At 43.2% G+C, this 13389-nt stretch overlaps 1 protein-coding gene across 5 annotated transcripts in view; it reads left to right on the top strand.

Annotated features, from left to right (window-relative positions):
• arhgap29a (Rho GTPase activating protein 29a) overlaps positions 1-13389 on the top strand; it is a 71440-nt gene that overhangs the window by 46341 nt on the left and 11710 nt on the right. For all 5 annotated transcript variants that reach the window (XM_046292512.1, XM_046292513.1, XM_046292514.1 and 2 more), the window contains 8 exons: positions 162-272; positions 434-514; positions 6466-6627; positions 7247-7384; positions 7644-7846; positions 9212-9396; positions 10515-10643; positions 11773-11871. In XM_046292512.1, coding sequence (XP_046148468.1) covers positions 162-272; positions 434-514; positions 6466-6627; positions 7247-7384; positions 7644-7846; positions 9212-9396; positions 10515-10643; positions 11773-11871 — 1108 coding nt within the window. The remainder of the gene's footprint in view (positions 1-161; positions 273-433; positions 515-6465; positions 6628-7246; positions 7385-7643; positions 7847-9211; positions 9397-10514; positions 10644-11772; positions 11872-13389) is intronic.

The raw sequence follows: 13389 nt of genomic DNA on the forward strand, positions 1-13389 counted from the left end.
TGATTATGATGAAATATGTTTTCTGCTCATATCAGTTGCATTTGTTCACCGGTTAATTGTATCTCAAAAGATAACAGCTGTCAAAGCAATGAATCATTTTAAACCATCTGCACTACTTCTTTGAATTGTGATTAGTCACTTTTGTTGTCTTCCCATCAAAGGAGTTCATGCCATTCCGGGACATTTACATGTCAGCGTTCAAGAACGATATTGAGTACAGCCAGCTCCTACTGCATACAGCAGCTACCCTTCAAACCAACAAATTTATGCAGGTATGTACATCTGTCTACATGACTTTTCTACAGTATGTCCTGCTCTGATCTGCATAATCCATACTCACAGGCATTTGATGGATAAGTTAGCATTGACTCACTGGAGCGTGTGTGTGTGTTTGTGTGTGTGTGTGTGTGTGGGGGGGGGGGGGTTTCTCTAGCCTCTCCTCGCACGGAAGAACGAGCTGGACAAACTGAGGAAGGAGGTCAAGGAGCAGTGGCAGAGAGAACAGAAGAAAATGGTGGGTGGAACTTCAGAACTTTAAAAGGTCACATTAAAAGGAAACTTAAAGCAAACAGAGCCACAGTAATCAAAGAATATCTAAACCCCTCGCTGTGTGTGCGCGTGTGTGTGTGTGTGTGTGTGTGTGTGTGTGTGTGTGTGTGTGTGTGTGTGTGTGTGTGTGTGTGTGTGTGTGTGTGTGTGTGTGTGTGTGTGTGTGTGTGTGTGTGTGTGTGTGTGTGTGTGTGTGTGTGTGTGTGTGTGTGTGTGTGTGTGTGTGTGTGTGTGTGTGTGTGTGTGAGCCAGGCTCTTGACATTATTCAGGCGGTTTAATAGCTGCAGAGTGTTGAAGGTAATCTCTTGGAAGTCCAATTGCACCACCAGTGTGACAAGATGAGAGCAGACCATGAACAAACTGGGTTGGTTAGTGTGTATCTCTAAGGACTGGGTTGGTTAGTATGTATCTCTAAGGACTGGGTTGGTTAGTGTGTATCTCTAAGGACTGGGTTGGTTAGTGTGTATCTCTAAGGACTGGGTTGGTTAGTATGTATCTCTAAGGACTGGGTTGGTTAGTGTGTATCTCTAAGGACTGGGTTGGTTAGTATGTATGTCTAAGGATTGGGATGGTTAGTGTGTATCTCCAAGGACTGGGTTGGTTAGTGTGTACTGTATCTCTAAGGACTAGGTTGGTTACTGTATATCTCTAAGGATTGGGTTGGTTAGTGTGTATCTCTAAGGACTGGGTTGGTTAGTATTTATCTCTAAGGACTGAGTTGGTTAGTGTGTACTGTATCTCTAAGGACTGGGTTGGTTAGTATGTACTGTATCTCTAAGGACTGGGTTGGTTAGTATGTACTGTATCTCTAAGGACTGGGTTGGTTAGTGTGTATCTCTAAGGACTGGGTTGGTAAGTATGTACTGTATCTCTAAGGACTGTGTTGGTTACTATGTACTGTATCTCTAAGGACTGGGTTGGTTAGTATGTACTGTATCTCTAAGGACTGGGTTGGTTAGTATGCATCTCTAAGGACTGGTTTGGTTAGTATGTATCTCTAAGGACTGGGTTGGTTAGTATGTATCTCTAAGGACTGGGTTGGATAGTGTGTATCTTTAAGGACTGGGTTGGTTAGTGTGTATCTCTAAGGACTGGGTTGGTTAGTGTGTATCTCTAAGGACTGGGTTGGATAGTCTGTATCTTTAAGGACTGGGTTGGTTCGTGTGTATCTCTACGGACTTGGTTGATTAGTGTGTAACTCTAAGGACTGGGTTGGATAGTGTGTATCTTTAAGGACTGGGTTGGTTAGTATGTATCTCTAAGAACTGGGTTGGTTAGTATTTATCTCTAAGGACTGGGTTGGTTAGTATGTATCTCTAAGGACTGGGTTGGTTAGTATGTATCTCTAATGACTAGGTTGGTTAGTGTGTATCTCTAAGGACTGGGTTGGTTACTATGTATCTCTAAGGACTAGGTTGGTTAGTATGTATCTCTAAGGACTGGGTTGGTTAGTATGTATCTCTAAGGACTGGGTTGGTTAGTGTGTATCTCTAAGGACTGGGTTGGTTAGTGTGTATCTCTAAGGACTGGGTTGGTTAGTATGTATCTCTAAGGACTGGGTTGGTTAGTGTGTATCTCTAAGGACTGGGTTGGTTAGTATGTATGTCTAAGGATTGGGATGGTTAGTGTGTATCTCTAAGGACTGGGTTGGTTAGTGTGTATCTAAGGACTGGGTTGGTTAGTATGTTATCTCTAAGGACTAGGTTGGTTACTGTATATCTCTAAGGATTGGGTTGGTTAGTGTGTATCTCTAAGGACTGGGTTGGTTAGTATTTATCTCTAAGGACTGGGTTGGTTAGTGTGTACTGTATCTCTAAGGACTGGGTTGGTTAGTATGTACTGTATCTCTAAGGACTGGGTTGGTTAGTATGTACTGTATCTCTAAGGACTGGGTTGGTTAGTGTGTATCTCTAAGGACTGGGTTGGTAAGTATGTACTGTATCTCTAAGGACTGTGTTGGTTACTATGTACTGTATCTCTAAGGACTGGGTTGGTTAGTATGTACTGTATCTCTAAGGACTGGGTTGGTTAGTATGCATCTCTAAGGACTGGTTTGGTTATCTCTAAGTATGTATCTCTAAGGACTGGGTTGGTTAGTATGTATCTCTAAGGACTGGGTTGGTTATAGTGTGTTTGTTATCTTTAAGGACTGGGTTGGTTAGTGTGTATCTCTAAGGACTGGGTTGGTTAGTGTGTATCTCTAAGGACTGGGTTGGATATCTCTAAGTCTGTATCTTTAAGGACTGGGTTGGTTAGTGTAACTCTAAGTGTGTATCTCTACGGACTTGGTTGATTAGTGTGTAACTCTAAGGACTGGGTTGGATAGTGTGTATCTTTAAGGACTGGGTTGGTTAGTATGTATCTCTAAGAACTGGGTTGGTTAGTATTTATCTCTAAGGACTGGGTTGGTTAGTATGTATCTCTAAGGACTGGGTTGGTTAGTATGTATCTCTAATGACTAGGTTGGTTAGTGTGTATCTCTAAGGACTGGGTTGGTTACTATGTATCTCTAAGGACTAGGTTGGTTAGTATGTATCTCTAAGGACTGGGTTGTTTAGTGTGTATCTCTAAGGACTGGGTTTGTTAGAGTGTAACTCTAAGGACTGTGTTGGTTAGTATGTACTGTATCTCTAAGGACTGGGTTGGTTAGTATGTATCTCTAAGGACTGGGTTGGTTAGTGTGTATCTCTAAGGACTGGGTTGGTTAGTGTGTATCTCTAAGGACTGGGTTTGTTAGTGTGTAACTCTAAGGACTGGGTTGGTTAGTGTGTATCTCTAAGGACTGGGTTTGTTAGAGTGTAACTCTAAGGACTGGGTTGGTTAGCGTGTAACTCTAAGGACTGGGTTGTTTAGTGTGTATCTCTAAGGACTGGGTTTGTTAGAGTGTAACTCTAAGGACTGTGTTGGTTAGTATGTACTGTATCTCTAAGGACTGGGTTGGTTAGTATGTATCTCTAAGGACTGGGTTGGTTAGTGTGTATCTCTAAGGACTGGGTTGGTTAGTGTGTATCTCTAAGGACTGGGTTTGTTAGAGTGTAACTCTAAGGACTGGGTTGGTTAGCGTGTAACTCTAAGGACTGGGTTTGTTAGAGTGTAACTCTAAGGACTGTGTTGGTTAGTATGTACTGTATCTCTAAGGACTGGGTTGGTTAGTATGTATCTCTAAGGACTGGGTTTGTTAGGTGTATCTCTAAGGACTGGGTTGGTTAGTGTGTATCTCTAAGGACTGGGTTGGTTAGTGTGTATCTCTAAGGACTGGGTTGGTTAGTGTGTATCTCTAAGGACTGGGTTGGTTAGTATGTATCTCTAAGGACTGGGTTGGTTAGTATGTATCTCTAAGGACTGGGTTGGTTATCTCTAAGGACTGGTTGGTTAGTATGTATCTCTAAGGACTGGGTTGGTTAGTGTGTATCTCTAAGGACTGGGTTGGTTAGTATGTATCTCTAAGGACTGGGTTGGTTAGTATGTATCTCTAAGGACTGGGTTGGTTAGTGTGTATCTCTAAGGACTGGGTTGGTTAGTGTGTATCTCTAAGGACTGGGTTGGTTAGTATGTATCTCTAAGGACTGGGTTGGTTAGTGTGTATCTCTAAGGACTGGGTTGGTTAGTATGTATCTCTAAGGACTGGGTTGGTTATGTATCTCTAAGGACTGGGTTGGTTAGTGTGTATCTCTAAGGACTGGGTTGGTTAGTCTGTATCTCTAAGGACTGGGTTGGTTAGTATGTATCTCTAAGGACTGGGTTGGTTAGTATGTATCTCTAAGGATTGGGTTGGTTAGTATTCATCTCTAAGGACTGGGTTGGTTAGTATATATCTCTAAGGACTGGGTTGGTTAGTGTGTACAGTATCTCTAAGGACTGGGTTTGTTAGTGTGTATCTCTAAGGACTGGGTTGGTTAGTATGTACTGTATCTCTAAGGACTGGGTTGGTTAGTATGCACTGTATCGCTAAGGACTGGGTTGGTCAGTATGTACAGTATCTCTAAGGACTGGGTTGGATAGTGTGTATCTTTAAGGACTGGGTTGGTTCGTGTGTATCTCTACGGACTTGGTTGATTAGTGTGTAACTCTAAGGACTGGGTTGGTTAGTATTTATCTCTAAGGACTGGGTTGGTTAGTTAGTATCTCTAAGGACTGGGTTGGTTAGTATGTATCTCTAAGGACTGGGTTGGTTAGTATGTATCTCTAAGGACTCGGTTGGTTAGTATGTATCTCTAAGGACTGGGTTTGTTAGAGTGTAACTCTAAGGACTGGGTTGGTTAGCGTGTAACTCTAAGGACTGGGTTGGTTAGTGTGTAACTCCAAGGACTGGGTTGTTTAGTGTGTATCTCTAAGGACTGGGTTTGTTAGAGTGTAACTCTAAGGACTGGGTTAGTTAGTGTGCATCTCTAAGGACTAGGTTGGTTAGTATTTATCTCTAATGACTAGGTTGGTTAGTGTGTATCTCCAAGGACTGGGTTGGTTACTATGTATCTCTAAGGACTAGGTTGGTTAGTATGTATCTCTAAGGACTGGGTTGGTTAGTGTGTATTTCTAAGGACTGGGTTTGTTAGTGTGTATCTCTAAGGACTGGGTTTGTTAGTGTGTATCTCTAAGGACTGGGTTTGTTAGTATGTATCTCTAAGGACTGGGTTGGTTAGTGTGTATCTCTAAGGACTGGGTTGGTTAGCATGTATCTCTAAGGACTGGGTTGGTTAGTGTGTAACTCTAAGGACTGGATTGATTAGTATGTACTGTATCTCTAAGGACTGGGTTGGTTAGTGTGTAACTCTAAGGACTGGATTGATTAGTATGTACTGTATCTCTAAGGACTGGGTTGGTTAGTGTGTAACTCTAAGGACTGGGTTGGTTAGTGTGTATCTCTAAGGACTGGGTTGGTTAGTGTGTACTGTATCTCTAAGGACGGGGTTGGTTAGTGTGTAACTCTAAAGACTGGGTTGGTTAGTGTGTACTGTATCTCTAAGGACTGGGTTGGTTAGTGTGTATCTCTAAGGACGGGGTTGGTTAGTGTGTAACTCTAAAGACTGGGTTGGTTAGTGTGTACTGTATCTCTAAGGACTGGGTTGGTTAGTGTGTAACTCTAAAGACTGGGTTGGTTAGTGTGTATCTCTAAGGACTGGGTTGGTTAGTGTGTAACTCTAAGGACTGGGTTGGTTAGTGTGTAACTCTAAGGACTGGGTTGGTTATTGTGTAACTCTAAGGACTGGGTTGGTTAGTGTGTAACTCTAAGGACTGGGTTGGTTAGTGTGTATCTCTAAGTACTGGGTTGGTTAGTGTGTATCTCTAAGGACTGGGTTGGTTAGTGTGTATCTCTAAGGACTCGGTTTGTTAGTGTGTATCTCTAAGGACTGGGTTGGTTAGTGTGTAACTCTAAGGACTGGGTTGGTTAGTGTGTAACTCTAAGGACTGGGCTGGTTATTGTGTAACTCTAAGGACTGGGTTGGTTAGTGTGTAACTCTAAGTACTGGGTTGGTTAGTGTGTATCTCTAAGGACTGGGTTGGTTAGTGTGTATCTCTAAGGACTGGGTTGGTTAGTGTGTATCTCTAAGTACTGGGTTGGTTAGTGTGTATCTCTAAGGACTAGGTTGGTTAGTGTGTATCTCTAAGGACTCGGTTTGTTAGTGTGTATCTCTAAGGACTGGGTTGGTTAGTGTGTAACTCTAAGGACTAGGTTTGTTAGTGTGTATCTCTAAGTACTGGGTTGGTTAGTGTGTACTGTATCTCTAAGGACAGTTGATTTGTGTTTCCTTTATGTGTTGTGGAACCATGTTTTGCCTTTGCAGTGTAAGAGAAAATTAGTTGAAAAGTTAACAGTGATCAGGGCTGAGTCAATCATCTTGTAGCAGACATGTTTGTGGTTTAGTGTGTTTGTTTGCCTTGTGTTTCCCTTGTGTTAACGCTGTGTGTATTTTCAGCATGAGGCAGACAGTGCCCTGAGGAAGGCCCGTGTTCTGCAAGCCCAGAGACAGGAGGAGTATGAGAAGGCCCGGGTGTCCACCAGCCGAGTAGAGGAGGAGCACCTGGGAGCAGCCAAGCTGGAGAAGAGACGAAGGCTGGAGGAGGAGGCTCTGCAGAAGGTAAAATATCTTGTCCCTTAGGTTTATAGCTCATCCATGTCATGTCTGAGGCCCTTAGCTCATCCATGTCATCTCTGAGGCCCATAGCCCATCCATGAGGCCCATAAATCATCCCTGAAACACATAGCTCATCCTTTAAGCCCATAGTTACCCACTGAGGCCAAAAGCTTGAGGCCTAGGGTTACTGAAATACACAATCAAGTTAACATTTACGGTGACATTTTTGTCAATTAGTAGACGCTCTTATCCAGAGTTAACCACTTCTGAATAACTAACCCATTTTTTATTTTACATTTTTTATTTAACTAGGCAAGTCAGTTAAGAACAAATGCTTATTTACATTGACAGCCTACACCGGCCAAACCCGGACAATTGTGCACCGCCCTATGGTACTCCCAATGCACAGCCGGTTGTGATACAGCCTGGATTCGAACCAGGGTGTTTGTAGTGATGCCTCTAGGACTGACATGCAGGACCTTAGGCCACTACGCCACTCGGGAACCCATAACTGCTACATGGGAATCCACATTGACATATTGAAGATGTTACTCTTTTGATCACTGGATTGTAGTTGTGAGCAGTTCTGCTTGACAGGTTACCCCCCTACTCTTTTCCATAGGCGGATGAGGCCAGAGACCACTGCAAGGCCTGTCTGTCAGATGTAGGGGTGAAGAGAGTGGACCTGGCCAACACCAAGTGTGAGATCCTCACCCAGTTACGAAAGCTGGTCTTCCAGTGTGACCTCACTCTGAAAGCGGTAAGTTGACAAATACATCTTACAGGATCCAAATGTTTGAGTAAAATTCAATATTCCCCAAAATATAGTAGATAGTAATAGAGTATGTCCAGTTATTACTAAAGGCCATTTTTGGACATTCTGTCTGGTGTGGATAATGTCATAAGAGAAGATACTGTAGATCTGGTGTAGGTGTAGATACTGTCTGGTGTAGATACTGTTATTCTAATTTTATGGGTGCTGTATCTCATGGGCTTTCTCTGTGTGTACGTCTCCCCAGGTGACAGTGAATTGGTTCCAGCTCCAGCAGGCCCAGGTTGTGTCTCTACCTGTCAACCACCAGTCTCTGTGTGAGAGCGCCAAGCTGTACGAGCCGGGTCAGCGATACGTTGGCTTCGTCAGGAGTCTTCCTGCCCAGTCAGACAGACCTAGGGTGGAGTCCTACTCCTTCGACGCCACCGTCTCACACTGTAACAACGCAGGGTGAGGGGAACACTGGATGGATGCTGTGATTTTGATTATCTTACTACTTTGGCGTAGTGTGTGTGTGTGTGTGTGTGTGTGTGTGTGTGTGTGTGTGTGTGTGTGTGTGTGTGTGTGTGTGTGTGTGTGTGTGTGTGTGTGTGTGTGTGTGTGTGTGTGTGTGTGTGTGTGTGTGTGTGTGTGTGTGTGTGTGTGTGTGTGTGTGTGTGTGTGTGTGTGTGTGTGTGTGTGTGTGTGTGTGTGTGTGTGTGTGTGTGTGTGTGTGTGTGTGTGTGTGTGTGTGTGTGTGTGTGTGTGTGTGTGTGTGTGTGTGTGCGTGCGTGCGTGCGTGCGTGCGTGCGTGCGTGCGTGCGTGCGTGTGCCTAAAAACTTGTGAAGCATCATCGTAAATTGGATTGAGATCTCCATGAGTGCCATCATATGAACAAATGAGTGAGTTGCTCTCTGTGGGAGAGCAGGAAGATTGTGTTTTGAGAGAAAAAAGCCTTATGGAGAATAGTATTATATTTAGTGATTTGCTGAGAGAACGAGTGACTGGGAGAGCTTGAGAGAGAGCGTGAAAGAGAGAGATAAGTTTTTTAGAGAGATTGTGTTAAGAGAGGGTAACACAATTGAGTTTGGTCTGCAGGACTTCCTGAGGTAGTGACTGGTCATGGGAAAGAGAAAGAGAGAGGGAGAGGTGAAGAAAGAGGTAGGGGGAGCGGGAAAACTCTGTTTTCATAATACTATTTCAGGCCATGCCTTCTGACGGAAACACCAATCTAAGTTGTTCAACTCCTTTGCTGATCCATGTACAGATATAAGATAGGCCCAAGTTTGCCCACTGGACCATTCAGTGGACCGTTCTTAACTTCATACAAAACAAATATCATTTTTAGCCCTTCCGTTCATGAGTGGTCGTCATAGACTCGTGTAAGGATGTGAAACAGAGTGTGGACGTAGATACTTTGTTCTTGGTTTGTTTACTTCTCTGAGCAAAAGAAGTGGGGCGACACATAGGGGAAGCAGGGGTTCATTATAGACCTATATCCTATAGACTGCCTATATGCACGTCCTTGTAGGAGGGCCCGTTGATTGGTATTGGGCCCGTTGATTGGTATTAGATCCATTGATTATTAGTAGTCCGTTATCAATTTCCACATATGTGAATGTTGATTGGGCTGTTCATTTCAGATTTCTATTGATGTTAATGGGAATAATCCATTTCCTTTCTCAGCTATTCAGTTTGGTGATTATGTATGTAAAGGCTGTGGGTCCGTCCATGCCAGTTCATGTTGATTGATTACAGTACCGTCACATGACACTGGATAATCTCTATGTTGCCTATATAACGTGAGATGGAATGTTCATCCAAACTCTTCCCAGGTTGCCCCTCGCCAAGCGGTCATTGAGTAGCACCCACTGCAGTACCCACAGTTCCCACGGTAACCTGTCCCAGATGTCGGTCACCTCTGGGGACTTCCTGGGGACCGACGAGGTGGAGAGCCCGGTCAACACACGGCCCGCCAAGATCTCTGAGAGACGGTCCAACAGCAGCACCGACATCCAAGGTAGTCTAGTGGTAGCCTAGTGGTAGCCTAGTGGTAGTCTAGTGGTAGTCTAGTCATTTATGGAGAAGTACATGATGAGGGCTTGATCCTATAATACAGGTTAATAAACAACAAGAGGAAGGATTGAAAACACTCATTTGACTTTTAAAGCATACATGAGATAGAGGTCAAATCCAAATCAAATCAGATCATATTTGTCGCATGCTTCGTAAACAACAGGTGTAAACTTACAGTGAAATGCTTACTTACGGGATCTTCCCAACAATGCAGAGAGAAAGAAAATAGAGAAATAGTAGAAAAGTAATAATAAATACACAATGTGTAGTGGTAACTTGACTTTATACACAGAGTACCAGTACCGTGGCCATGTGCAGCGGTACGAGGTAAATTAGGTAGATATGTACACATAACTTGGGTGAGCGAGAGATAGAGAGAGTGTGTGTGTGTTGTGCTTGTGTTGGTGTGAGTGAGTCTGGAAGCCTCCAGGTTGATCCAGTCCTCATCTGACTGTCTGTCATTCAGGGAAAAACACACACCTACACACATACTCTCACACACTTAAGACTTAACCCCAAATATTTTTTTTAGTAGGCAAAACTTCCACATGTCATAATCTGTGGTAGATGTTGATTTCCTTTTACAGTTTGGTCATCTCTATCTTCTTCATGTCCAGGACCTCATAGGCATTGAGAAAAAAAATACATGTTTTGAATGTAAAATGAATGCTTACATAATCAACAAATTCATGATAAATAATTTTTGTTTGTATTCGTTTGATGTGTACAGAGGTCTATGGGATGATGATATCCTTTTGTGATTATCAAGTGTTTCCATGTAAACCACTTGATACTGAATTAATGTGTCCTCTATCCCACACATAACCCACTCATTATGCCTTTATCAATGAGGATGCAATTAGCCAGTCTAGTCCATGTTTCCTTGACTGAATTTGAATGAGCTGAATTTCTGAATAGCTACATTCATGCATTCATTTTGTTTAAAATGTTTCAATAACTAAATGTAAAAGATGTTCAGTTATGAATGATTGGATAAATGCAAATGTATTGGAAGAGTACAGTAACAGACGCAGAATGAGTATTTCCTATTGTGTGTTCCAGCTCTGAGGATCCAGGGCCCGTTCCGACCCTGGGGAACGGGTAGCCAGGGCGGGGGGATGTGCAGTGACTCGGAGAGCGCCGGAGGCAGCAGCGAGTCCAGATCCATGGACTCCCCCACTGCCAGCCCAGGTGAGGCCCCATCTCTCCACCCACCTCCTTCCTATATACCCTTCCTAGCCCAGGGCCATATCTCCACACAACCTTCTATCCATTGGCTTAGCAGCCACCTTCCAAACACCTGGCACCAACCAGCACCGCCCCCTGTCTGCCTTAGCTTTCATCACCTGTTGAAAGGAATTGATTGATGGTTGTTATGTCATAGCAGCCACCCTCCTAGACGTGACAGAGACAGACGTACAATGAAATGACCAGAGACAGACAGACTGACAGTGGGACCATGTCTGAGTCCTGAAGGTGTCTCTATAATACCCTGGAGAGGGACGTGATCTACAGGCTGTGTAAATAACAGTGACATTTTCTGGTGTTTTGGGTTATTCTGGTGTTGTTTTGTGTTGATTATCTAATTGTGTTACGATGTGTTTCCTTCAAATTAAATATAGCGTTACAATCATGTTATAATCATACAAAACAAGTGTTCCAGAGTGAGATGTTTTATTTAACTAGTTATTGTTCATTTAACTGGATTAAGCAATCTGACTCGTTAGCACCTTTGTACTCATACAAATCTGGAATGATTGGAATGAGAGTTTGCTATCTAGTCAGTCCTATATTTCCAAAGTGCCCCAATGTCTGGAGAAATGTGGGGAATGTGGCCTATCACTTGTCTGACGTTGGCCTCTAGTCCAAGCCATTATCAGAACAGTAAGGGATCAACCAGAAGGATTGATCATTGAATGTAGCTGTGAAGCACCCATAATGACTCGTGGGTGGTCCCCTGTTGGTCCCCTGACCTCTTGCCATTGGAGGGTCCTGTGTTATAATAGCTGGACACTCTTTGATAGCCGCTCAGTTCATACCAAGCCAGGCTTGAAGCTATTGCTAGAAAGGAGCAGACATTCTGAGATAACCTAAAACCAAGGATCTACTAATAAATATAATATATCATAATATAATATGTGCCATTTAGCAGACACTTTCACCCAAAACGACCTACAGTCATGCGTGCGTAATGCATACAATTGATATTATTACTAGACCAGGCCTCAGTTAGACGGTGGACAGTAGTACTGAGTAGCTAGACAGTTGTATTGAGAAGTTACTATGAGAATATGTCGTGCGTTCACTGCCTCCTGCTTAGGTGACTTCAAGAGGAGACTACCCAGAACCCCCTCCACGGGGACCATGTCGTCAGCTGATGACCTGGACGAGAGAGAGCCGCCCTCGCCGTCAGACAACGGTGAGTCAGATAGTTCATTCATTTGATATGTTTCTATATGCTTGCTTTGGCAAAGGGAAGTTCAGGGAAGGTGTGTGTGTCTTCAGCAGCAATGCAAAGGTAGGTTAGCAGTTAGAGCATTAGTCCAGTAAATGTTGCTATTTTGAATATCCACGGTGAACAAATCTACCGATGTGCCCTTGAGCTAGGCACTTAACCCTTATTGCTCCAGGGTCGCTGTTGATAATGGCAGACACTGGCCGCGACCTCACTCTCTGAGGGTGTCTCAGGGACAGTTGGGATATGCAACAAACAAAAAACATTTCCAATTGCAAACATGCGTAGAAGAGATCTTCTTTCTAAAAATATATATCCATTTTCAGAAATGTGGGAAGTTAGCTTTTATTGTTAAAAGATCTTATGAACGAGATTGGTGTGTTTTTTCACTATCTAATCATGGCACGGGGTCGTTTAAAAACAGACATATTTGTTTGAAATGTATCATTGATGGTTTCATTTCAGAGAGACAAGTAATCATGTTTTTTTTGCTAGATGCTAAATATCCGCCTCACTCAGAGAAATATGTAGTACCGGTTTTACACAGTCAAATGTCACAAATAACTATATTTTTTAGACATTTCTTTTTACCTTTATTTAACTAGGCAAGTCAGTTAAGAACAACATCTTATTTTCAATGACAGTCTAGGAACAGTGGGTTAACTGCCTTGTTCAGGGGCAGAACAACAGATTTTTATCTTGTCAGCTCAGGATTTGATCTTGCAACTTTTTGGTTACTAGTCCAACGTTCTAACCACTAGGCTACCTTCCAGCCCCAGTAACTGATATATTTGTGTAATCAACATGAAAAAAAACAATGAATCAATACAGTAATAGATCTGTATGTAAAACATTTACAGTGCCTTCAGAAAGTAGTTATTGACTTATTCCACTTTTGTTGTGTTACAGCGTGAATTCAAAATTGACTAAATATATGTTTTGTTCTCACCCATCTACACACAATACCCAATAATGACAAAGTGAAAACATGTTTTCAGAAATTTGTGCAACTTTATTGAAAATAAAATACCGACATATCACATTCACATAAGTATCCACATCCCTGAGTTAAAACATGTTAGAATCACAATTTGCAACGATTACAGCTGCGAGTCTTTCTGAGTAAGTGGCGGCATGTAGTCTAGCGGTGAAGAGCGTTGGGCCATGGCCTCCTGAGTGGTGCAGCAGTCTAAGGCAATGCATTGTAATGCTAGAGGCGTCACTACAGACCTGGGTTCAATTCCAGCCTGTGTTGCAGCCAGCCACGACCTGGAGACCCATGAGGCGGCGCACAATTGGCACAGTGTTGTCTGGGTTAGGGGAGGGTTTGGCCGGCTGGGATGTCCTTGTCCCATCTCGCTCTAGCAACTCCTGTGGTGGGCAGGGGGCATCCACGCCGACATGGTTGCCAGTTGGACGGTGTTTCCTCCGACACATTGGTGTGGCTTGCTCCATGTTAAGCAAAACGTGTGTCAAGAAGCG

The sequence above is a fragment of the Oncorhynchus gorbuscha genome, linkage group LG12, assembly GCF_021184085.1.
Source record: "Oncorhynchus gorbuscha isolate QuinsamMale2020 ecotype Even-year linkage group LG12, OgorEven_v1.0, whole genome shotgun sequence".
NCBI classification, from domain to species: Eukaryota; Metazoa; Chordata; class Actinopteri; order Salmoniformes; family Salmonidae; genus Oncorhynchus; species Oncorhynchus gorbuscha.